Source organism: Porites lutea, chromosome 5, assembly GCF_958299795.1.
Source record: "Porites lutea chromosome 5, jaPorLute2.1, whole genome shotgun sequence".
NCBI lineage: Eukaryota > Metazoa > Cnidaria > Anthozoa > Scleractinia > Poritidae > Porites > Porites lutea.
Genome location: NC_133205.1, coordinates 37,832,054 through 37,857,967, shown reverse-complemented (window position 1 = coordinate 37,857,967; position 25,914 = coordinate 37,832,054). Strand labels below are relative to the sequence as shown.

At 38.6% G+C, this 25,914-nt stretch overlaps 2 protein-coding genes across 3 annotated transcripts; one reads left to right on the top strand and one right to left on the bottom strand.

Annotated features, from left to right (window-relative positions):
• Positions 1 to 881: 881 nt before the first annotated feature.
• On the bottom strand, positions 882 to 13,152 carry LOC140937201 (uncharacterized). Its single transcript, XM_073386734.1, has 12 exons — positions 13,120 to 13,152; positions 10,714 to 10,747; positions 9,256 to 9,312; positions 9,036 to 9,153; positions 8,277 to 8,350; positions 7,879 to 7,951; positions 7,330 to 7,417; positions 5,989 to 6,057; positions 3,826 to 3,897; positions 3,373 to 3,514; positions 2,473 to 2,560; positions 882 to 1,717 (listed from the first exon to the last, which is right to left on the bottom strand). Exons 1-12 carry the CDS (start codon positions 13,143 to 13,145, stop codon positions 1,638 to 1,640), a joined length of 921 nt encoding a protein of 306 aa, XP_073242835.1. The 5' UTR covers positions 13,146 to 13,152; the 3' UTR covers positions 882 to 1,637.
• Positions 13,153 to 13,237: 85 nt separating this feature from the next.
• Positions 13,238 to 25,123, top strand: LOC140937199 (uncharacterized). Of its 2 annotated transcripts, XM_073386733.1 has the most exons (8): positions 13,238 to 13,573; positions 16,282 to 17,015; positions 17,672 to 17,934; positions 18,848 to 19,032; positions 19,937 to 20,089; positions 21,040 to 21,129; positions 22,262 to 24,071; positions 24,757 to 25,123. In XM_073386733.1, exons 1-7 carry the CDS (start codon positions 13,462 to 13,464, stop codon positions 24,037 to 24,039), a joined length of 3,315 nt encoding a protein of 1,104 aa, XP_073242834.1. In that variant the 5' UTR covers positions 13,238 to 13,461; the 3' UTR covers positions 24,040 to 24,071; positions 24,757 to 25,123. The 2 variants fall into 2 exon arrangements, with proteins under 2 accessions (XP_073242834.1, XP_073242833.1); XM_073386732.1 differs by having other exon boundaries at positions 22,262 to 25,123.
• Positions 25,124 to 25,914: the final 791 nt, after the last annotated feature.

The window sequence follows — 25,914 nt, the reverse complement described above, 5'->3', positions numbered from 1 at the left end:
TTGGAAACTCCCTGACGGAGCACAATCCTTTGTATGATTCATTTCAAATATTTCAATTCAAACTGAAATCCTTTGTTTTTTGTTCACGAATTGTGACTGAATAAATCAATGCGACGTTTTCATTGGTCAATAAGATCAAAAGAATGCTATTGAACGTTGTGCACCGTCAGGTGGACGAAAACATATCACAAGGGAATCTGACGGGATTCATAACCATTCCAATCTTGTAACTATGACACAAATGTATTTTGTCAACTCAAGCCTCAAGTTGGTGCCTTTGTTTTCAGTAACACGAGAAAGGTCTACATAAGTCAGGGTACAGCTTTAGATTGTTATTATTTAGGGTTAAATTGCCCAAGCTTTTCTAGTACAGAAAAATATGTGAGTTTGGTACTGGAAGTAGATTTGGGTAGACTGCAAAACAGTCCGTATTCTTACCTATTCAAGTACGCGCGAACAGTCAAACAAAAGGTCTGGAGCGAGGCTGAAATAGAGCGAGTCTTATAATTAAAAGGAACGTCTGCGGTCTGCGAGAGAAGCTCCCTTACTTTGCTACTACATAGTGTTTTCTAAGTACCTTTTGCATTCACGTTTTTCAAAATATCGACTACAACTACTGTAAGTCTAGATAGGCGTTCACGTTCATTAAAGTAACTCATCTTGACCCTCACCCATCCCCTCATCCTCCCTGCAAAATCTTTACCCCACTCCTGACAGTTGTTCCACTGGCCCAAACATACGGGCCTTACAATTATCATTAAACTGACGTCTTTTGTAGTTTTGTAGATTTGTCTTCGAGGATCCTTGTTTATAGGATTTTTTTATGCATAGAGAGTGATATACAAGACAATGTTTACACAATGAAATTAAACCATCCCATGTCATGTCGCAACAATATCAGTGCTCGATTTAATCTCAGATGCGGAATTTATACAACAGCTCATTCCTACCTGGGCAGAATCCTTAAAGTACTTATATTTTGAACCTGAATCCGAAGCCACGACAATTCGCACAGACTGCAAAACAGAGGAAAGGTACTCTTGCGTTGGCCATGAATGCGAACCTTTCTCAAACTGTCGCGATTCGTGAAAATAAAAACGTATTAAAGAGAACTAGCTTTCTCGATAAAAAAGTGATCTACTTTGACTCATTTTCACAATGGAGAAATGAAGATTTCGTTTTGACAAAGCATAACGTTATAACCTACTTTCCAGTGCAGTCCAGAATTTACGATATGTCTGCCTACAAACCAATTAGCTTATCAAAGTCTTCAAACGAGTCTTAGATTGATAACAAACTTGTACTACAAGGCATTAAGTTTCGCGTCGCTAATTTTCGCGGTTGCCTTTTACACGGGACTTTAATTTTGCGATTTTTTTGCAACCGCGAAAATCGCATTACTCAAGTCCAGCGAAAATTAGTGCCAGTAAGGTATCTTAGAGTCTCTTTAAAGGATGTTAAGATCATGCCTCACGGCTTCTGGTATGTTGACTCTACTGACTCTAGTCCTCGAAGCAAAAGCTCCTTTTTTTCCGCTTTCTACACACCACGAGATTATACTACAGAAATGTATAAAAGAGCAGTTACAAAAATATGATGGGTAGGAAAGACTCTATCCAATATTGAAGGTAAAGAAGTTAAAAAAGTTTCATCAGCAGCCTTGGAATAACTGTTCTCGGCGTTCCAACTTGGTTTGTACCTTCAAACGTTGTATTAGCTGAGAATTAAAGAGACAGAGAGAGAGAAAAAAGGCAAATCAGTGTTAGAAACTAAAAAAAAAGTAGGTCTTTGTTCACCAAATGTAGCGGCGGTTAAAGGATTGCCAATCACAGAAGAAATAAAACATAGAGAACAGATTGCCAATCATAACATACAAAATAAGAAAAAAAAGGCCAAGCGCATATATTTTATATCTGGAATATAGTGATTTGGGCGAGACGCGGAAAACTCGACAAGGAAATAAAATGGTTAACGAGTATTTTCAAGTCTTACAATTTAAGCCAAGGGTTAAAACAATAATAAATACATACATGGTTAAGCTTTTGCGGCCGTTCAAAAAACCCTTAATTCGATTTTTACCAAGTTTCAGACACTCGTTTGCACGGCCTCTTACTGCAAAGCCACAGCACACGGCTGGAAACTGAGGAGCTTACCAAAAGTCAGAACTGGGCGTTCAGACCAGTCATTTTGAAAGTAAAATATCAGTCTTCCCTCGAAATTTCCGCCAAAACCGATCACTATCATAATAACTTTTAGAAATAGACTTACCTAACTGGATAAGATACAACTATCCCCTGAAGGGGAGGTGAATAGCGGTGGATATATAGACCGAGACGCGAGGTAGGAAATCTGTTCACGACTGGATTCGGCCAGTTCTGACAAATGGTAAGCGCCCTAAGACTCGCTTGCCTTCATTCTGATAGTCGTGAACGTCCTAGTACTTTCCTCGTTACAATTCATTATTTTACTTACAAAATGTTTTAACTTGGTTATCAACGAAGACTTTGGCTGTCTCTTCGTACTGCCTGACCACAGATATTGCTTGTGCCATTGTATTAACCTGAAACACAATCGGTTAAAAGAAGAAAAGCTCAGTTTAGAGCTTTCTGCACAAAGATTCCTGTTATCTATTCGGTGGACAAGCTTTGTAATCGCTCGATGGTGTCCAAACGCAACAAGTAACTTGCAAATGTCCACCCAAACACTCCCAGAAATCATCGCGCCGAAAGCTTGTAACTATTTTCCCTGTAGCTTACGGAGTAGAGAACTTTAATTAGCCTGCGTAGCAGGCGCCAGTATTTTAAGGGCGAAGAAAGAAATTTCGAGGACGCACGCGCTCTAAATAAAACCAACCAAAAAATTAACCGGCGCCTGCCACGCAGAATAAATTTTGGTCCTTATTTGGGGTAGCCAAGTTGGACTCCAAAATAACCGATCGCATTTTGAGCACCGAAAGTTTCCAATAGACCTCTTTACCGATATGGCGGCCATATTGAATTTATTAGATTTAAGGAGTATTATGGGATGCCCAGGGGGCACTCGCTCAGCATTTACGCGTGCTTTTCGGGCAAAAAGAGAACTTCACTGTTTATTTCTCGGCAAAAAGGTGATCATTGTTACATCCAAACACGGTACAAGGATAGTTTTTCCCATTACAATCTTCGTCTAGGGAAAACTTAGAGAAAAATTGGCCCGAAAAGCGCGCGTAAATACTACTGCGAGTATATCGGATCGTGCTCATGCCCCACGAGCATCCCATAAGACTCCTTAAATCTAATTAATTAAATATGGCCGCCGTATCGGTAAAAAGTTCTATTTCGGGGTTAAAAAAGATCCTTTGAAATCAGGGCGTACAATGTAGGTTTGTCAGACCTGTGTCACTGTCTCTTGTTTCATTGTGCTAAGCCTCTCCGTGAAACCTTTCATTGATGGCTTCCCAGAAAGCAATTGGTGCTGCTCAGGAGAGAGGAAGTCTGGACACTGGTCAGTGGCTTTGAAATCTTCGTCTTGTCGTCTGTTTTAAAGAAGAAAGTACAAGTATACTGATGAAAAAAAGGAAAAGATGCAATAGAGAATAAGCTATACCTGACTCCTCTAACTTGCCATTCTATAGCGATACTCACGCTGATGTCACCTATTGATAATTGTCAACCAGACACGCATGGGTTCTTGTAATAAAAGATTGTTTCATTGTTTCACTCGTTGAATAACAAAAAAATGTTTTTAAACAATGCTGTCTCCTATACCCGAAACGCATGGATGGAAACTACTCAAGGTAAAAAGAAAATATTAATTAAGACATAAAGGAAAATCGTATTACTGTACCTTTCTTTCTTTGCCACCTGTTCTTGATGGAATGAAAGCAGTTTATCCCATTTTTCGTTTTCTGTCTTCAATCTAGCAAAAGCAACACATGAAATAATACATTCAAGGGGTTTTTACGGGTTTTGCAATGATTTGCATTTAGCTAAAAAAATCTCGCGACACTTTGTCAATCAATTAGAAGTAAAACTGTAAGTTGCGCACACGCGTTTCACCTTCCCGCGTTTAGCATAGGCTACACGTACTCCCTTCCGCATGTTATTGATTCACTCGATTAGCCGCATCTGTTATAATACTTGTGTATAAAAAAGACGAGGCTATTGAGAAGACGTTACATTTACCAAGCTTCCATGGTTGTAATTTTACGAGAAAATAAACTAAAAAGCTTGAGCTGTGCCTTTAATAAACCGAACAGTGATTTAGACAACGATTCGTGTATGAGACAGGTGTGAAAAAATTTGTGTATTTAGCACGAAAGTACTTCTTGCCCCCGCAGGGATTTCGCCTTCAGGGCGAAATCCCGAGGAGGCATCCTAGTAGTTCGCCCATATATAAAGGAAAGTACTTACAGTTAAACTACAGTTGACTACCGATAACTCGAACTCTCGCTAACTCGAACCAAAATCGATTTCCCCTGGATTTCCTTCATATATTTACTGTAATGTTACCCTCGGTAACTCGAACCCTCGTAAACTCGAACCTCCCGCTAACTCGAAGTAATTTTTGTTTACCCTCAGATCATTTCTATATAATTTTACCCTTCATAACTCGAACAATGTTTTGAGCCCTTAAAAAGTCGGGAAAAACTCAGCGCACTGGCGTCCGAAGCATTGGATTTTGAAGTCCCATTGACGAGTTGTAGACTAGCCTGCGTAGCAAGCGTTTCCGTTTGGTTTCGTAGCAAAGAAAGGCCGAGGAACGGGATTCTCGGGTTTTGGCCGCGCGAGAAATGAAACAAGAGCCAAAAAATGAAAGTGAGGGGAGGAGCTCTTTCACTTACGCCATTTTTCGCGCTGTCTTTGACTCTCGTTCCTCGTTCTTTGCCCCTAAACCGCACGGAAATGCTTGCTAGACAGGATAGAGTGAATCAAGCTAGTTTATTTGGGCACGATGGAAGATTACTATACTCTTCGGGAAGAGGCTACATTTTCGCGGTATGGGTTAAGTGCGTAGTAGTCCTTTTCGCACCGCAGCTGGCACCGCGAAAATGTAGACTGTCAAAGGTAGACGATTACAGAAATTCGTCCACAATTAAATGAGGTTAAAATTCTGTACTGATGTATTCCTTTTTCACAGATGACCCTCCGTAAAGCTTTTTTCAAACAAAGTAATGTCTTAAGTATCGTCTTAGTTAAAAAAAATTGTCGAAACGCCGAGAGTGTTTTGATCAAAGCTGCGTAAATTGACCAGAATCAGTGCATGGAATCTTCCATTTCTGCTTTTATCTCACCTATTGTATGTATAATGCGTGGAAATATTTAATGAATCTGTATATTTCAAAGAGCTACACCAAGACCAAGAATACAATTGACTGACAACATACAGAGCGGGGTCAGCTTTAGTTTCAACTATTACTAGTAATAAAAGGACATTATTTTTACGTCTCATTCATTTGCAGAGCAAAGGAAGTACCTTCATTTCTCAATTATTTTAAGACCCCGAGTATTACATGTAGTCCGGACCCGGAAATCGAACCTGCGACATTTCGCTCTGCAGTAAAGCGCTCTACAGACGGAACTACAGGCTGTAGTCCTTAAACTTTTGTACTGCTTTTTACTAAATATAAGTTAATCACCTGTAACTAAGTCTCCTACCCAGCCGTTTTTTGAGTCGTCGTGCAACCCTCAGTGAACCCTCCTAGGAGTGTTGCAAGAAGGCACAAAAAAACGTCTGGGTAGGGACTACACCCACCTGTGACCGGAAATATTTTAACCCCTTAAATCCAAATACAAATTCTCAAGACTGATCTCCATACATTTCCTCGATGAATTAGTTGGGAGAATTTGTTTGAAGATCACATCGTATTCCATAAAGTGATTACTTTATATATTCTCACAACATTTTCTCTTGATTATGTATTGATATCATTAGAAGAAAATTGATTTTCGTCACTCTCGGGTCTTAAAGGGTTAAACACGCACGTTTTACTGACTCACACAAACACACCTTTCTGTGACAGCCAAACATGATGTTAGCTTTGCTTCCAGTTCCTGATTTTTGGGGTTGGGAATTTGCCTGTATGAACAAAAAAGTAGATATAAAATACTTCATGGAAAGTGCGCGCATACAGTATTAACAGCTGTACGCACGATATGTTGACGTATCAGAAATCCGACGAGTGAAATTTCTGATACAAAAACGAGTGCGTAAATACCATACAGTCTTTTATTTCACATCTTTCCAAAGTGCTATTAAAAATGATAAAAATTGGCCGCTACTGCAAGCCATAACAATAATGACACATCAGGAAAGTCAAACAAGCAGTAGATTTTATAATCAAAACAACAACTCTACTGCACATGAATTAAAACGTTTGGTACATTTATTTGCTGTCACTTTCTTGACCACAATATGACATTTTGTAATAGGATGTTGTATGGAGGATAAAAACAAATAACAGCAATTTTCTTCAATACAATCCTTGAACTAAGCCTAATATCCAGGAGCTGCCTTGTTTCCAGATGTCTCTCTGGTGCATGTCAATTTGTGGGCATGTGTATGGTGGGTGGAAAAAGTAGGCACAACAGTAAAACTCAATGACAAGAAAAAAACATTTACACAGGAAAACCAATGCCCTAGGGAGGGGGGGGGGGAGTACTCAACAAATGTTTACACGGGGAGGCTCCACCCCAAGGTCCAACCCCCTACCCTTTTATATATCATTTTTCACGCAAAAGGTACCACTTTCGTTTATCTTCTATTGACAAGTGGTAGGTAGCACATCCACACAGTGGTTCTTTATCTACCTGATCCCTGGTCGAATTGAAATTTGGAAATGTTGGTTGTTGAGGAGAGGGGAAAACTGGAGTAACCGGAGAAAAACCTCTCGGAGCAAGGGGAAGAACCAACAACAAACTCAACCCACATATGGCTTAGACGTCGGGATTTGAACCCGGGCCACACTGGTGGGAGGCGAGTGCTCTCACCACTGCGCCACCCTTGCTCCCCATATATACCTTGTTTAGAACTTTGCATCCCTTTTAACTGCTGTAAATGCACTGTCTTTTAAATAGGAATCAATCACAAAAATAGAACGTTTTCTCGAGTTTATAAAGCCATAAAATTCATCTGTTAGCCCTTTTGAGCACTTTTACAGACCCAAATGACAGGTTTCCCAACCCTTTCATATACTTCAACTAGTGAAATCCCTCCCCTTTCATTTTCCTGAAGCCTGAAAAAGATACCCCTTTCGGGCGGAGCTTCCCCGTATATGTCATTATAGGGAGTACCACCCTGGCAACCAATGTTACACAGCAACTAACAGCAATACATGTTACTGCCACTTACTTTACGTCACTATTGGGTGGTTTAAAAGCCTCGTCTATTATATCACTTTCTGATATCAGGGCTTGCAAATGGGTGAAAACTTCCTTTGCTTCAAAAAATTAAAAAAAAAATTATGCCATTAAATTCATTTCAATAGTACAGGCAGATTTTGTTTATGCTGAACATGCATTTTTTGAAAGTAGCCTGGTAGCACTGAAGCTACAATCAGTAGTACACATTACTGGAGATGATCAAATATTGTACAAGAGTGTCTTAAACAGTCAGAGCATTTTTTCTACATGCCCAGATATCATTCTTACAGGATAACCATATCTTCTGGTCTAAAAACCTCATAAAAAAGCAAATGCTCTCAATATACTGTGAGAGTGATGCCTGTACTCCATCTGTATTCTATTCTTGTCCTACAGAGGAAATTAGCTTTGAGATTAAAGGTCTTACTGTAACAGGAGAATAAAGTCTGAATCCACACTTAATCAGCAAGAACGTGAGAAATTTGTGTTTTAAATGGAGTTAGGGGTTAAGAGTCTCAGGATCCTGCATTATATCTACCTTCGTCAGCAAAGTTAGGAATTCCATCAACACTGCATTCAGACAAATTACTATCCAGTTTCTCTACTGCATCCTAATATAATTGAAGAAAAAAAGGTTAAACCCTTCAATGTAAAAATTAATTACTTTTTTAATAGTACTTAAAATAGAGACACAAAAGAGTACACAAAAATCAGCGCCAGCAACAGCAACTTAAGTTTTCAACAATTTTAACCAAAAAATTCGCTTGAGAGTTACCCTTGTTAATAGCTGTTTTTTAAAAGTAACCATTAGTACTCACACATTTTAGGGGCTGTTGCTGGATAGAAGCAACATTGACAGTTTTGGGGATTACTTTTCAGAGTCTTTAGTTGTTTAAACATATTATACGTGTCACTGACAGGAAAAGTTTTTCTTACCTTGAGACAAGCCTCAAATAGTTTTCTTAATCTTGCCTCAGGTGGCAAATCTATGGGAATCTCTTTGTAGTGCTCTGGGATGAGAAAGCAGGAATTGTTTCTTATGAATTGCTGAGGACTGTACATAGACATTGGATATCAAATAAATGAAAGGTGTGCATGCAACAATGACATCAATCAGTCAGCTGTCAGGTACGGTAGTGGTTTATTATGACTCAACATTTTTATTTTTTATTATTCATTAAAAATTTAAATTTGATAAAAAAAAACCCTGCCTAGATAATTTTTCAAAATGACCTAACATGACCCAATTTAAAAGCTTTACATCATCTGTCAAAACCTTTTTTATGAGTGTATATGATTATCATCAACAGTTTTGTTTAGTAATAAAAGAAAATTATGTCAGAAAAGGTGTCAGGCAACTAGCAAGGACCGTAGTTTTGTTTGGCAGTATATAGCTGTCTGAGCAAGAGAACATAAATACGGCTTGAAGACCAAAATAATGATAACATTAACTTTCATAAAGTGGACATACTTTGAATTGACTTTCACAGCTACACAGTGTTTTCCATGAATCCAAAGACTATTTCACACATTTTAAGCCACCAATTAAGTAACTCTAGAAACCTTTCCAAGAAAATTATGAGAAATGAAAAAAACTTTAAACAAAAAAACAATAATAATAATAATAATAATAATAATAATAATAATTATTATTATTATTATTATTATTATTATTATATATTAAGTAGTACTTACCAGATTTTTCAGGAGCAGATGAGAAGAGCAGAGACTTTCGTTTCTTTCTTCCTTGGGCAAAGCTTGATCTTCTGTTCTTACGTACACTTTTGGTTGCACTTCCTTTCTTTTGATTAACCTTAAGAATGAAACCATAATGAAACATTTTAAAATATTAATACAGTAGTTGTATACATTTGATAAGAAGGATCACAAAAAAGCTGATGAGATGATAATTCACCTTTCGATAACGGCTTTGCCGGGAGAATTTGAATCCACTTGCCTGCAGGCCTAGATCCTATGAAAAGAAATGATGACTTAAATCATTTAGGTGCTAATAAAAAATTGATTACTTTTAACCCATTCGCCCCTGAACCGCCCGTAACCACCCGTGCGGATCCAGGTCCTTTCTACCCTTTGTGACGTCATCAGTTTTAACGGTCAAGGACAACTTTCTTCGCTAACTTGTGTAGAGTGAAGAGATCTTTCAAACCATACCAGAATGAGCACAATTCAGTCAAGGACACCGGTGAAAGAAGCAAAAAACCACGTGACATTGACCTGAAAATCTCCATGAAAATCTTGTTCCATTGCCCACCTACCTTTCCTTTCACCTAATCCTAAGATTCTAAAAGCTTTCCTAAAAACTCTTCCCACCAAAATGAAGCCTACTAAATGCCCAGCAAGAGAAAAAAAAATTGAGGCAAGAAAAGCGAAAAAAGAAGGGAGGAGAAAAAGCGAAAAGTAAAAGTCAAGACTGCTGTGTCACTTTTAAAGCCAAAAACTATCTCGAAATTTTGCTTTCTGCGCATGCCCGAACTTCGCAAGCTGATGTTTTGCATCTGGATCAGAAGGCCGCCAAGTGTACGACCTGTAAACCGGTTTGTGGTAAGTTTTAGCCCTTTATAGCACGACAGTGACCAGAAAACCACTCGACTAGCTTCAAAACGCGTTTTTCGGCAAAATCTCCAGGAGCGAATGGGTTAAAAAGTATTTTTTTATTCATAGTGACAAACAAGCAAAACCAACTGCCTTCTTCCAAATGGCCCTGAAAGATGTCTTATGAATAATAAAAGAAGCCACAGATTGCTTGGAATTGTTGAAAATGGAATTATGCAATGAAGTCACAAGCCCCTACAAAATTCATTCAAAAGACCTATAGCACAGTGTTTCTAATGACCTTCCTCTAAGAGAATCAAATTGAGAAAGACTTCTCCACATCTGCAAGTAAGAATTAATATTGGTATGAACCTTTTATGTACACTACCGGGGAAAAATGGCAACCAGAGCTTGCTGACTTGGAATTGCAAAAGTCATGTTATGAGACTCTCAAAAACATGACTTCACATGAGCAAACAAGGATAAAACGATGGTGCTGAAGTTCATCAACAACAATAGGAGGCAACTTTACTGACCGCAAAAGAAATACAGTAAATAAATATACTCACACTAATACACTGAACAAAGGCTATTCGACGCAGACAGTGTGGGGACCCTGCTAACTGTTACCGTTTTTTTATGTGGCAGAAACCAGGCCTTTGACAGGACTTTGGAGTCCTGTGGTACATATGTATGAATGCTACATTGTCACTCATTTACCTTTTCACCCAATACCTACCTTAATGTCTTTTGTATAAGTATTAAAAAACAACAACAACATCAACAAAAAACAAATAAAGGTCATTAAAACCAACCATACCTCTGGTACATCTTCATTCTTCTTTGACCTTTTCCTGATACCAAGATTATAACAACAAAGTAAAATTTAAAAAAATGTTGAAAGTCATATCATGCTGACATATTTCAATTTTTCTAAGCGCAGCTTGCCTCCTTCTTTTTTAATAAGGAGGTCAGTTTAGCAGTTCTTTGATTTGAGCTTATTTTTGCAGTAACTAAGTTTACTAAGAGGGATAATATTCATCTTTTTGCATAAATTAAAGTAGATTTCACATCCCACACAGCCACAGCTAATAAGTAAAGCTTAATACAGAATGCTTTTTTCATTCATGTTTTTTCTAACACAACCTTTAGACCTAAAAGTTTACGGTCACTTCGTTCTATAGCCAGATTGTTCCAAACCAGATCGTGCCATTTTATAGTCAGATCGTTTCACAGTTTCAGTGTAAAACTCTATGTGAGGCGCACTTTTTTGGCTTTTTGGGTTAAAAAGAATGAAACAGGCATACACACGAGTAGTGCCCTTGTTTCCACTCGTGGCTTAAAGAATCATGAAAAGTTCTGACTATATTGTGAAATAATCTGACCACTTTAAAGTGGAACAATCTGGCTTGGAATGAAGTGACCGTCCTAAGTACCTGTATATAATGCGGGGTCATCTTTTTAGGTAACTTTGACTGACACGCTACCAAGCTATTCAGTTGCTAATGCACCAATATTGGACCTGTATAAAAGGTTTCACCAGGGCTCGAACTAACAGCTGGTCAACGGATAATGTCTGGACTGTTTGGGGAGTTGACCGGTCAACCTTTCGTCTTGCCAGTCATTTTGACTGGGTCACATTCAGTCATATTGAAAATGAAACAAATGTTAAAATTTCCATGCTGTTCAGTTGTTTCAGTTGTTATCAGTATATAGCGAGTCGCTGTGTATTGCGGAACTTTGATCTGAAATCATGGCTGAAATGCAACTAGAACAGTTGTTTACAGACATCAGGGTTCACGCACTTCCAGTCACCAAAAATTACAACTATTTTCACTTTTGTTAGTCAATTTTCTTCCCAAATAATGGGGAGTAACATGGATTACTGGTGGAGTTTTAGAATCAAAATCTCACACCATGATATGTACACCAGAAAACATTATATTTGGAGGCGCTGGACAAATTTAATGTGTACATTAATTTATTTTTATTGTTGACAATGAGCGTTTTAAAGTGCTATAAGTTCTAAGCAACGACTTTTTTGGAAATATATAATGCCAGTTTTGGTTCATGGGCCCCTGTTTTAAGAGTTACTTATCTTCTAAATTTGACCGGCCAGAACGATACGTGACGGAGCTAAAATGAATTTGGCCGGTCATTGTGTCCGGAGACTCACCGGAAATCATTTCAAGCCCTGTTCACAGTCATTGCTTGCCATTTTGAAATTTGGCAAACATAGTGGAAAATAAAGTGTCATGGGAATCTGATGTCACATAACATCATAAAAATCTGATCAATATCTTGTACATCCATGGCTTGAAAGCTATAGGTAGCTGGTGAAAGATTTACTTAACAAATTTGAGCAGTGTAAAAATTAAAATCTTCAGTGGGAAGCTTACGAAATGTGTATTGTTTCCCTACATGCATATACCTGCCAACTTTTTCTGAGATATAAGCGTGAGATTTTTATCCTGGGAGTGCTGGGATTTTTGCAGACGACACGATCATTTCCGAAGATTCCCGAAGAAGTCCGAAGTCTTCCGAAGAAGTCTGAAGTCTTCTGAAGACTTGCGAAGTTTGCCGAAGGCGAAGTTATCGAGAAAATGCTTATCCACAAAATCAGAGATCGCGAGGAAGGTATTGTCATTTATTCATTTTACACACGGTTTTCGTTCCTTACATGGGTCTGAGTTAACATATTTTTGGAAATTGTGTCAAATAAGACGGCAACAACTCACATTTTTCAATCAGGCGTGAGAAATTGGCCCGCAGGCGTGAGCCGGCGTGAGATCGAAGTTTTCAACCTGCAGGCTTGAGACTCACGCCTAAGACGTGAGAGTTGGCAGGTATACATGCATTTCTCTCACGTTTGTTGCAAACATTTTAATACAGACAAGCTAAGTGTATGGATGTTTTCTATCCAAGTTAGTTGACATCAAATTCCCATAAAATTCTCCGCTATGTTTGCTCTACTTTGCCCTACTTGCCACTACCGTGAACCCTTCTATTCTACAAGGCACGTTTGCTGATAAACAGCTAACACTAGAAAGTGGGTAGATGGTGAGGTTGGAATCTAACCTGAAGAGTGCATTGCACGTAACAGAACCGCACGCATTAAGTTATTTTAGGATCTGTGCAAATTTTTACTCCGCAAACGTTTTATCTATCGATTACAATAGCGCAAGAGCTTGTTAGCATAGAAAATTATAAACTTTTCAAAGGTTACCTCACTGATCTTGTCGCGGACGCCATCTTGAATTTAGCGCGCAAGAAGAAACGATGTCTTTGCGCATGTTTATCGATTTCCGCTGAAAGGGACTGGGTCGGGCCTAGTTTCCGGGTCGTATGACACAGAAAAAGGAAGGAAGGGGGAGAAAATTTGTAATGTTAAGCTCGTTTGATTATGTTTCTTGTGAATTTGTTGAGCTTAAAATGTGATGGAATATATTAACTTGATTCGGTGAGAGTTCTGATATATTTACACTGGAGGTTTTCGTCGATTATTTGGTTAAAGAATGGCGTTTGTGGGTGGACATCTGAAACCCAAGGCTTATTGGTAAGCCATGCAATGGGTCAACAGCAAGTAAAAGCTTTTGCGGAACGAGGAAGGTCTGGCAAAAATAGCAAGTCGTTGATAAAGAATAAAGATGCTGAAAAATCCGAGTTACAGGCTTCTTCAGGTAAGCCAATGCTAAGCACTGAAATGCTAAACTCCACCTTTTTGAATCGGTTCAAGTTGATATCTTAGGATTTCATGCAAACCACAAGTTGCTTTTCTGCACGAGACTTTTAGTAGTTTGGTAGTGGTATGCGGTAAGATATTTTCTGTTTGCTTTTGAGATGGGTTGAAGCAGATCATTTTGTCTCATCGCTATATTTAAACAGAGGTTCATATCCTCTGAATTCATAGAAACAATCGGGTGAAGTTCTTTCAGTAGTTAGCGAGATAAAACCTGGACGTCCGCCATTTTCATATCATCGTGATATATCATTGGCCAAAAAATATTCGCCCAGTATTAACTCTTAAATTCGAAAGAGGATGAACTTAGAGAAAGGTTTTATAAATCGTGATATGGTGATGCGAATTCGTAAAATTTCCTGTCCAAACTTATCAGAGCGCGCGTAATTAGTGGTAGCGTAATTGATGATTCCTTGAAGTTTGGTCAGCAAACTTAACAATCCAAACAAGCATGATCTAGGCTGATCAAAAAGCTAAAAGTCACACATTTTGCCGGTTTTGACTTATTACGTATTCTCCTTAGCGATTCCAGTATGTCTGGAACTAGTTGCTTAATCTTGAAGCTTTAAGTCAATGACCCTCTTGTCAAACATTATCTATGCTTTCATTAAACTTATGAGTCAATTGAACGTCATATTGTTGTTGTACTTGTATATTGTACATATCATATACAGGTTCGAATCAGAAATGTTTATTTTGACTGCCCAAGGTTTGTCAACACTAAAACATTCTTTTTAAAGTTAGGAAATCTTGGATTAACATGTTGAAGAACTAAACACATTATCTTCAGATAATAATTATCTTTTAGTAATATTGTTATCCTCATGTTCCCATCTTGAAACCTTGATGTGTGTGTGTGTTGATGTAAATGTAGTTGTGTGTTGCAGTTTGGTTTTGGGATTTTTCCATGCCATTTCTTTGTGTCAAGGTTGCTGTTAGTGTTTCTGATCAGTTCTAGATATGAGAGAATACCTTACAAAAATTCAAAACCCATCATCAATACAATCAGTCAGTGGAACAGGAAAAAAATTCCGAATATAGATACGTGATGCTGTTTTGGTATTTTTTATTGTTCAAAGTACCGGTAAATGCAAATTCCTTGTCTGAACTATTTTATCTCAACTAAATTCCATTAGATTTTTTACTTGAGGTTTTTTTTTTTTCATGGAATGTTATAATAGTTACCTACCATTCATACATAGTTAGATGCTGGCAACTTATTTACTTTTTTGAAGTTAGGGGGAGATTCTTATTTGAAGGCCTGTGGGGAGAGGCTCAGAGCCACTATAGAATACAGGGCCACAGTGTAAGGTCTTAAAGGGGCTATGTGTGTCATGAGGATATAATTTACTGTTTGAGGTCAATTCTGTCCTCAAGGCATTGCTTAGTTCCTTTACCTACAATTCTCCTAAAAAGTTACCTGCAATGCTCCTAAAAGATATAAAAAAAGGGTTAAAGGGCTTGTTTATCATGGAAGGTGCTTTTAGCTTATCCAGCTAGTTTACAGGCACTGCGCTCAAATACTTCAAATACAACATAAATATATAAAACAAAGATATAAGATATAAAACAAATTTCTTCAGGAAGCACTAACCATAATTTTTTTAATGGTGATTTTTGTAGGCATGGCATTAAAACTTAAATAACAACACTGACAGGAACATTATTTTTGGAAGTCAATTAATGGAATAGACATTTTAACTTTTCAAAAAGATGGCAAATACATGAACCATGGCATAGCCCCTTTAAACAGGAGTGGTTTGGTGGCTTACCAGTCATAATGAGTGTTGAAAGAACAACAAAGATTAGTGCTAAATTAGATAGTGAGCGAGGTGCATACACTGTATAAGTAACTATTTTATGGTCAAAGTGGGGAAAACTGTGAACATCAGAAATACTTCTGGAATGTTATTGTGTTGCAAGAAAAAAGCCAATCAGGCGTAAAGAAAATCAACTGCAAACAGCAATGGTATTTAGTTTGTGATTTTGTGGCCAGTTTGGGTGTCCTGATCTTTGCTGTGATTGGTCATAACACAATAAGGTCGCACTGTAAAGAGTAAGTAAACGTAGATATATATCTTAGTGACTCAGTGGCTTATCAGTAGGGGTTTGCATCTTAAAGAATAAAAAATGTTCATGGATATGTTATAGCTAATTTTTATCTCTGTCAGTTAATTTTTATTTTTCCATTATTTTGGGGTATGGTAATTTGTGCTAATGAATTTGAAACAAAAGAGAAATTAACTGAAATAAAAATTAACTGCAACATATACAATTTAGTCGTTCGGTAGCTTGGTGGCTCTTCAGTCAGGACTCCTGGACCACCGAGCTACCCCAATGAGTATATCTACAGTAGAGAATTGGTCCCTTACTCTGTAGCTATACCAGAGGCTCTTATTTGAGGACTGAGGAACAATTTATTAGTTGGCCCAAACACTTGCACGGATTTGACAGTTTTTAGAATGAAGTGGGACAGGGGTTTAATTCAAATGGGCCATCTACTTCATGTTGGGTACTAGTTTGAGCTCTATGATGAGTAATATGAAACGTAATAGAAATAAATTTGCTTTCACAAAAACATACTATTCATAAGTTTATGGTGCAGTCTTATCTTACTATGTTTGTGTTTGCATATTCCTTATTATAAAGACCTTTCAAGAAGGCCTTTGCCAGAAACTCCATTAGAACAGCAAGCAGCAAATTGGGATTCCAAGGATGACCTTTTAAGAGAAGACAACCAGGACAAATCAATATTTGTTGCCATTTATGACTTTCAAGCTAGTGGCAGCAATCAACTCAGTATTCGAATTGGAGAGGAGGTTGAGATTTGGCGCTACAACGACACAAATGAATGGTGTGAGGGACAAACAAGGAATGGAAACATTGGATGGCTACCAGCCAATTATGTTAAACCAGTGAACAGCTTGGAAAAACACTCCTGGTATCATGGACAGATATCTCGTAATGCAGCCGAGTATCTCCTCAGTAGTGGAATTAATGGTAGTTTTCTTGTTCGCGAAAGTGAAAGTAGCCCAGGGCAGTTATCAATCTCATTGCGATTTGATTCACGTGTGTATCATTACAGAATTAACAATGCTTTTGATGGACAAATGTATGTTTCAACGGAAAACAGATTTGCCTCAGTTGCAGAGCTAATTCACCATCATTCTGTACATGCAGATGGACTTGTAACAACTCTGCACTATCCAGCAGCAAAGACTGATAAACCAGCTGTTTATAGCTTTTCACCTGAGCCGGATGAGTGGGAAATACCCAGGACAGAAATTGCTATGAAGCATCGGCTTGGTGGCGGACAGTATGGAGAGGTTTATGAAGGAATGTGGAAGAAGTACAATAGGCCCATAGCTGTCAAGACGCTTAGGGTTAGTGTTGTTTAGTTTATTCAATACAGTGACAGTTAAATAATACAATACATTTAAACCCTGTCGCAGTCAGTACTTCCAGTGCAAATACAGAGGCTGATTTTGTTGAGTTCATTACAAATTACATGTTGAGTCCTGTCCATTGGGACACCTCTGTTTAAGGGACACTTTTATTGAGAGGAGACCTCCATGGGATCTATGTTACCCACGCTTACTAGGCAGCTCTCATCCCAAAAGACCACATTTCTCATATCTTGCTTTGATACATTCACTGTGACCAGAGGCTGGAAGGGTGTTCTCGGGATCCGGGATTTGAACGAAGTACAGTGCAGGATCCGAGAAAACGCAAAATTGTAGACAGGGTACAGGATTTGACCGCTACTTGGAAAGCATGTTCCGCCAAAATCTTGGCATGGGATGCAGTATTAGGAAAGAAAGCAGTGTGTGGGGTAGATACATTTGTACGAGAGAAGTTTGGGATGCGGGATTGTCATTAAAAAGGAGCAGGATTGCAGGATCAGGACTTCCTTCCAGACCCTGTGTGACCTTTACATTGACACTGATGTTGTTGTTGATGTTATTGTTACAGTTTGTACTACATTATTTATTGTTGTTGGTCTTTTTGAGCATATTGCTGATGAGATCTCATGTTTCAGGAGGAGACGATGGAAGTAGATGAATTTTTAAAAGAAGCTTCAGTTATGAAGGAAATTAAACATCCTCGGCTTGTTCAATTGTTGGGTGTCTGCACAAGAGAACCACCATTTTACATCATTACTGAGTTTATGCCTCATGGGAATTTGTTGGACTATTTACGAAGTCCTGCCAGCAAGGATCTCAATGCCGTCACCCTGATGTACATGGCAACTCAAGTAGCTGATGCTATGTCCTATTTGGAGAGTATGAATTTTATTCACAGGTATTGTGGTGGACTCTTTATGTGCATGAGTGTGTAAGCTACTCTTGTATTTAGAGGGAAGTAGACTAGAGGTGTCAAATAGGAAGGAACTTGATGGAGGCAAAGTTATCTGTATAAATTATTAATTTTAACAAAAACTACACAGAATAAATAATAAGAGCGTACACTCCAAATTGTTTGTGGTTGGTACTTAATCTTTGACCCTGTGAAACTTTTTTGTGATCTAAGATGGTGGTCACATTTTATGTCACCACACCATGTATTTTGTGTAACCACAGAGTCAGTTACTCACTCCAAGTGATATGTGTATACACTGCTCTTTGTCATTTTAACATTTTTGGGGTAAAATGATGGAGTGTTTTTGGTATGTTAAAAAAAATATATATTAAATACTCTAACTCAGCTAAACTTGTATATTAAATGACTGGAAGCAATTTTCCTGCCATTAAAATTTTGACCTTGAAATTGGCTTATCCATGAGAAACCACTTCTGGCTGTATAAGTTTCATCCTAGAAACTTAAGAAAGCAGCATCTTGTTATGTGAAAGCACACGGATATATATAAATAAACAGTTAATCACCCCAATGGAAAAAGGGTTTATTTTATCTTGATTGGGGAAGAACTAGAATCTCACTCCTTTTTGTAGAGTCTTCAGATCCTTTTTCATGAGTGTCCAGATATTTCTTTATCAGGGGTTGGCAGGTCTACTATAATTGAATATACTGTTGTTTATTATTCGCTTTTACATATATTAAAGTATAAATAAGCTACTCTCATCATCATTAGTTGGATTTCCGTACTGCTTAGCAGAATGAGTTTGCTTTTGAGGCTGTTTTCTTGTAGTTGTAGAAAGGAATCAGCTTTTACTTAAGTGTGACTGCTTGTCGCTTGACCTGATTAATCTTTCCACAGGGATCTTGCTGCAAGGAACTGTCTTGTAGGGGAAAACAACCTAGTGAAGGTCGCTGACTTTGGTCTGTCAAGACTTGTGACGTATGACATCTACACTGCTCATGAGGGTGCAAAATTCCCCATTAAGTGGACTGCCCCTGAAGCACTGGCATTCAACACATTTTCAATTAAATCTGATGTCTGGGGTATGTTATGTCAACAGTTTTAGTGAAGTATAAATAATACCATGGTTAGAGAGGTGAAGTAAAGTAACTGCAACCTTACTGCTACTTTTTTTTATTTTTTATGTTTTTTGACCCAACCAGCTCTCATGTTACCCTAGCAGGATATTATTTGGAGACCCTGAAGGAGTGAAGGCTTCCAAAACAAAACCGAGGCTGTGCTTTAAGGAAAATTGAAGGGAGTCCAATGCTCTGAACCTGTAAAATCGAGGGTGCCCAGCATATGATTTGTATGAAAAATCTGAGATTGTCTAGTCGCCCAAGAGCAAGTTTTAGGCACCAGGGGCCACTGGGCTCTGCTAGAGCACAGTCCTGAAAACTCTTATTATTTTAATTTACTGTGTTGGAACACACATGTAGATACACGCATGATAGTGATAACGGCACTGGTGATTCAGGGGAAGGGGTGGGTGAGGGAATTTTGGGCTTCTTTTATTTGTATGACACTGTTGAGAAGACTGCAAAGTCTCGGATTAATCTGGCAATAATTGCCAAATTAACACTAGAGTTTGCAGTCTTCTGCAGTGTTGGTGTTTTTATGAAGTCCATGTCACAAGACTGTAATCCTGCCAGGATCTGATCATCAGGGGGAAACCAGATAATCTGTTCGAATTTTTTTTAATCCATATGAGTATGTACCTGGAGCCCAAAAGGATCTTGCAATTCCCATAGTTAAAAAAATGTGGGAGTTTGCAATCATTGACAATGCACATTTGCTGAAGTCTAGTTTTTCTGTCTTTTTCTACTTAATCATCTCTCTGTTTGGGAGGTTTGCATGTAAGTCACCTTTCCTTCATCAATCTGCTACAGAAAGTCAAAAATGTTTCATTAAGTGGCATTTTACTTCAATTTTCTTTTGACCTGACAGCATTTGGAATTCTATTGTGGGAGCTTGCAACTTATGGGATGTCACCATATCCAGGAATTGACCTGTCACAAGTATATGAAATGTTGGAATCCGGCTATAGAATGCCTTGCCCTGATGGCTGTCCTCAGGAGGTCTATGACATGATGAAAAAATGTGAGTTCAATATTACCTTGAGTTATAATTTCAGAGTAGCGAAATGTTTATATTGGGGAGGAAGGGTGGCGCAGTGGTTAGAGCACTCGCCTCCCACCAATGTGGCCCGGGTTCAAATTCCGTCCTCGACGCCATACGTGGGTTGAGTTTGTTGTTGGTTCTCTCCCTTGTTCCGAGAGGTTTTTCTCCGGGTACTCCGGTTTTCCTCTGTCCTCAAAAACCAACATTTCCAAATTCCAATTCGACCAGGAATCAGGTAGACGAAGAACCACTATGTGGATGTGCTACCTGCAAATCGTTATTTATTTTATTTATTTATTTATTTATTTATTTATATTGGCTTGGGCTTGCTTAACATCTATTTTAAGAATTTAACTAGCAACATCACAAAATAATAATAGTATTCATAGCGTACACAACGGATCCATAGCACTAAAAGGCTAATAAATCTTTAAATACAGTTAAACAAAATTTAAAAGTCTTTTTACTTTGTTTTAATACAACACATAGGGCTTAAAAGAATTTAAGCATTTTCAAATGATAAAATGCTAATAATAGACTAGTACATTTTTTTTTACAAAACAAAGAAATTTTGTCAATTAACTACTTTTTAAATTACCGACAAAATCAAAATTAACCTTAGGTAAAATTAGAGATTACTCATCAATTATCCTTGGGATCGACAATCTAAAAGAATTATTTTCTGTTGATCAGTCCTAGATCATGAGATAGGATTCATGATTATTATTGCAATTTAAAATAATTAGTGGTGCACAGGTGTTTCAGACAAGTGAGATGTGTCAAGAAATTTATCGAAGTTCCAACACTGGCAACACTTGACCAAATTGAGCAAAACACAAAAATAACCACTCAAACCATTAAAAGAGGGTATAATTTATTACCAGTTATGATCTAGACAGGCTTTTGACTTTGTTGCTATGTGTTTTTAGGTTGGAGTTGGGATCATGCAGATCGTCCAACATTTTCAGAGATCCACAAGTGGTTGAACACAGTCTTTTCAACCAGTAGTGTTGACGAAGGTAATTAAAGGTCTTTCCAAAAGTAGTTCTACATTAATGGGTTTTTCTTGCCATCTGTGCAGCATTGCTGCCGATTTCTTCTGATTTGGGGATGGCTTTTTCTGGAAGATTTTTCGTGAGCTCCAGGTGTATTTTTTTCATATGGAAAGAGTGGAAATCAAAGTGGATTGCTGTAAAAACCACTTTTCATTCAGTGAAGAAAACCAGCCAGGTTGTTGAGACTTTTAAAGCCACTGTCAGTGAATTGCAGCCCTCTCTGTATGGAGGGTGTTACATTAGGTTTAATGGTGATTCTTACTCGTTTCTCAAAATATTAGCTATTGTTAAAAAATAATAGTAGTAATAGTTCTTTTTGAGTACAGTAGTCTGCCCAAGTTGTTTAAAAGTTGGAAAGAGCCGATATCGGCCTTCAGTTCATGCCTGCCACAGGTTATGAAATGGTCAAGGGAAAGTCAGGGAATTTCACTTTAAGTCAGGGAAAATTTAAGTCTTGGAAAGAAGTCAGGGAAAAGTGAAATTTAAAGAGTATATATCTATTTTTCCCTCTAGTTTTATTGTTCTCTAACATTTAAGATTCTTTTTTAAATTTCATGGACATAAATCATGTTGTACTGGTAATTATTGTTCATGAAATTGAACGACAAGCTGATGTTGGGTTTTCAAGAGAATAAATCCTTTTTGCATGTTATGTTAAGGAACTATCAAGTCATGTACACTGCACGTGACTTGCTGAAAGCGTATATAAGTTGGTGGAGAGGATGCTGTGAGGGGAGGGTTGATTCAGTCATGAGGACTAATATGTGAAATTGTTAATTCAGTTGATCAGGGAAATTTTACATTTGTCAGGAAAAAGTCAGGCAATTTCAGAAATCTCTGGCTGTAGTAACCATGCAATTGTTGAAAACGTGGATAATGCTATCCACGAGATAAATCTCTGTCTAATTAATAATGCAATTGGTTTCCCTAATACTTATCCACTGGGTACGGATTTATCCAGCTTTTACACGGATAAATTGAACCATTTGGGCATGAAAAATTCAAATCAATTTATTAGGTTATGCAGTGAGAGAACTAAGGTAACATTAACTGCCGATGATTTACATTTTTTTCTCCGGATTGCTTATCTTTGCAGAGGTAGAAAAGGCTCTTGGAAAGCGGAAAAAGGATAAAACTAAAAAGGCCAAGAAGAAAGGCGACGCTGAGGAACTTCCGTCGTTTAAGGAAGGCGACTACATGAACAAGAAAGATGAAAACTCGAAATCAAAAGGCTCAGCCTTTAAGAAATTTGCAAACTCACTCAACCCCCCTGGACCCCCACCAGAACCACCAGCTCGGCCAGCGGTGAAAGAACAAACTGTTAATGAACAACCGGAATCTACCCATCGCCATTCGCTAACGGAATCACAAGGGGGCCCCGCCATGAGTAATGTGCTTAAGGAATTAGGAACAAGGTCTGGAACTCTTAGAAAGTCATCCGATGTATTAAGATGTAAAACGCCCGAAAAAGAGGATCATCCTCCTAAATTTGATGCCAGTAGTTTACAGAAACGTCCTCCAGCACCTCTGCCAACAGATTACCAACATAAACAAGGAGAACAAAAAGAGCAACAGCAGCCCCAGGGTCAGCTGAGGCGTCCGCTTTTACCTCCAGGGCATGAAAAGGGACCGAAGCTGGGTGCAGCCACGCCTCATCAAACCCCTAATAAACCCCTCCCTTTCCATCAGGGTCAAACTAAACCCCTGCCAGCCACACCTCGTCAAGTTCTACAAAAGTCTCTTTCTTCTCCACCGCCCGTCCCTGGTCATAATAAAAAGGTTTCAAGCCCTTTCAATGAAGATATGAAGCCCATAGAAGAGGATCAACAGGATGTTCAAAATTCTAAGAAACCCAAACCAACAGAGGTTGCTACCAAGCCATGCCCTGCACGAGCCAAGTCATCAGATAATCTACCTATTGACGGTGGCAAGCCAAGAAGTCCAGTTCCGCGCCCTCGAAACCGACCCCCACCACCTCCGCCCCCAGTTAAACTGAAGGATACTGAGAAGTCAACTTCCAGTTCAAGTCTAGCTTCAATTGATGCCAGTTTATCACAGGTAGTGAACAATGATCATACTTCTTCCCCTAAACCGCGGCCATTACCCCGCGTTAGACACAGAGGAGAGCAGCACCCTAGTAGTGTTGACCAACAGCATGGCACTCAAGAAAACGAAAATGGAAAAGGGGTGGCCACTCCCAGAAAGTCAGAAAGACCAATGTCACCAACTGGAAATGGACCAAACATTTCTAGACAACCTTCCGTCAAGTCCAAACCAGTACACCCTCCTCCTTCAGTTCCAGGTGTTGCGAGAAAACCCATCAATAGTAGCAGCAATGCTGTTCAGCAAAAAACTGTCCCATCAGAGACTAATCTGTCCTCTCCTGGCCATAGACCATCTCCTGGGGGACCTAAACCAAAACCCCCGGCCAAACCAAATATCCCTAGGAGACCTAAAATCACCCCTCCCAGTTTTAAACCCGATCCTAGTCTGTCCCCCCAAGTGAATGAGATATTGCAGCTTTCTAATCAAGGACAATCAAAAGTTAAAGAGATACTTTCTTTAACTGATGCCCGAATAATGGATGATTCACAAAATAATTTACTTGACACTATAAGTGATCTTCAAAAAATCTCGCGAGAGGTGTTGGAGTCCTCTTCAAGCTTAACTGACTCATTGGGACCTCAAGCTAGGTTTAAAGTTCGTCGGACTGTAACAGATCTTGAGAACAAGTATAGTGACATTGAGGGTGTGATGCAGACAGTTGGTCCTAATCTCAATGCAGTTGATATGGAAAGGATTGGCAAGGTTGTTCACAGCTTTTCCGGTGCTTTGGACAGCATTTGTAGCACTGTAAGAGCGACATCATCCTGACAGCTGTAACGATGTATTACTGTCCTGTCACGGTAAAATGATGTTCATCTTTGTGTAAATCTTTTGCCAGAATTTTCTCCTTCTGTGAGTTAAAGCATGTGGAGTTTTTAATTTTTATGTTCAACAGTGGATGCTTAGGCAAATTTAATGTTGCTTTTGGCTGTTTTTTTTTTTTTTTTTTTTTTTCTAGACGCGCACTAAATGCACTCAAAAATTCCTTAGCATACACCATACCTTTTTGGTAAAAGTACTGGAGGATGATTTCCATTTATGAAAAGGTTCATTTTGTTTACTTGCAATAATTTGCGCAAATATTAAGAGAAACCTGAAAAGTACCACATAGTTCTTGAAATTGCCTGTAAGTATTGAGGTCAGTAACGCGAAAAATCTAGATTTTGTAGCCCTGAGAGAATCCATTCTGACTTCAAATTGAAGGTGACATACGCTGGTGCAGAGGTTTAAAACGTCTGGCGCCAAAGAATGATAGAAAATGGCAGCAAAATATAGGTTTTGTGACGAACGACCCTGTTTTGTTGCAATAATTCTTGTGCTTTTATCTTTTGTGTCGACCCGTTACTTAGACCAAGTAAAATGTCTGTATTTCGTCTGAGCTATGAATCCCAGTAACGTGGTATCCCAAAAAGAAAATGTACATTGGAGTTACTGAGATCCGCTAATATCTGCAAAAGTTATTAAAATTCTTATTTTTATCACAAGGACTATCACGTATTGAAGTTGGACACATGCTCAGAATTACTCACGAGGGCTTGGAAATTCAGAGGGTAACAAGAGTGTGTATTATAAAATATGTTCGATTCGTGTCAATTTTTCTTGCCACTTGATTATCTCAATTTGTTAACACATTTTAAAGACCTTGCAGATAGATATTTGAGAATTTAAGAATTATCTTTTTCTCGATGATATGAAGAATAGAAGAAGATTAGGGTATGAAATTCACTGCCAGGAAAAATATACGCTACAAATAGTTCGAGAAAAATTACAGAAGTTATTGCCCTGGATTAACTGTAAATATGTACCAAGTGAATGCGAATTATACTTTTTGAAATACAACCGTTATGTAAAATGTGCTGTTATATTTTCTGCCTCCTATATTTTTTAACACGAATCGGCCCTCCGTTAGTCTGCTTCACTGTCGTTTTAGTGTCGTTACGCAACGCTCCTCCCCACGTTGAGTGGCGACACTTAAAACAGGCCTACCGTCCACACGATACCTGTGAATCCGCTCATTCATCCGCGGATTATTCGGGTAAAAAAAAATATGCTGTCTTAAAAATACATCAGAATTCGAGTAGACGGGGCCTAGACGCGTACGGCTGTACACGTTTGCTGCGTATGAATCCACCCTGGAGTTTCCATAGTGCCGGATTTGGGTAGACTTGCCTACAAGTCGAGCTCAAATTTTTTCACGAGCGCGAGCGGAAGATTTTTCCAATTACCGGAACCGGAAATGAGAAGCGAAGGTAGCCTGAAATTCATCCGATTGCTTCGAGTCGTTTTCTCTTCTCGCGACTCGAAGTAATCGGATGAAATTCAGGCTGAAGCGAAGGACTTCGAGAAAGTCTAGGATTTGGTACCCTGCGAGCAGATGCCCTTCTTTCTTCCTATATAAGTATCTAGGAAGATCGAAGGGCCTCTGCTCGCAAGGTAAGGATTTGGGGGAAGTAGGGTTCAAAGCAATAACCCTCCATTGGGGGATATTTTTGGAGCAACAAATTTGTGGAAATTGCAAGCACCCCTTTTTAATAAGAGTCCGTTTAGACCAACCTTTTTCCTCAAGCTAGCCTACGAAGCTTGCCGTTGTTTCGTAGTTCGTAAATTATTATTCGTAAAAAAGCAGGTTACCTCCCTAAAACA

Coding starts and splice junctions, on each gene's coding strand:
- LOC140937201 (XM_073386734.1), bottom strand. CDS start 13,145: ATGGCGTCCGCGACAAGATCAGTGAG. Junction 10,748..13,119: donor TCCGCGACAAGATCAGTGAG/GTAACCTTTGAA, acceptor TCTTGGTATCAG/GAAAAGGTCAAAGAAGAATG. Junction 9,313..10,713: donor AGAATGAAGATGTACCAGAG/GTATGGTTGGTT, acceptor TTCTTTTCATAG/GATCTAGGCCTGCAGGCAAG.
- LOC140937199 (XM_073386733.1), top strand. CDS start 13,462: ATGGGTCAACAGCAAGTAAAAGCTTTTGCGGAACGAGGAAGGTCTGGC. Junction 17,016..17,671: donor TAGCTGTCAAGACGCTTAGG/GTTAGTGTTGTT, acceptor CTCATGTTTCAG/GAGGAGACGATGGAAGTAGA. Junction 17,935..18,847: donor AGTATGAATTTTATTCACAG/GTATTGTGGTGG, acceptor ATCTTTCCACAG/GGATCTTGCTGCAAGGAACT.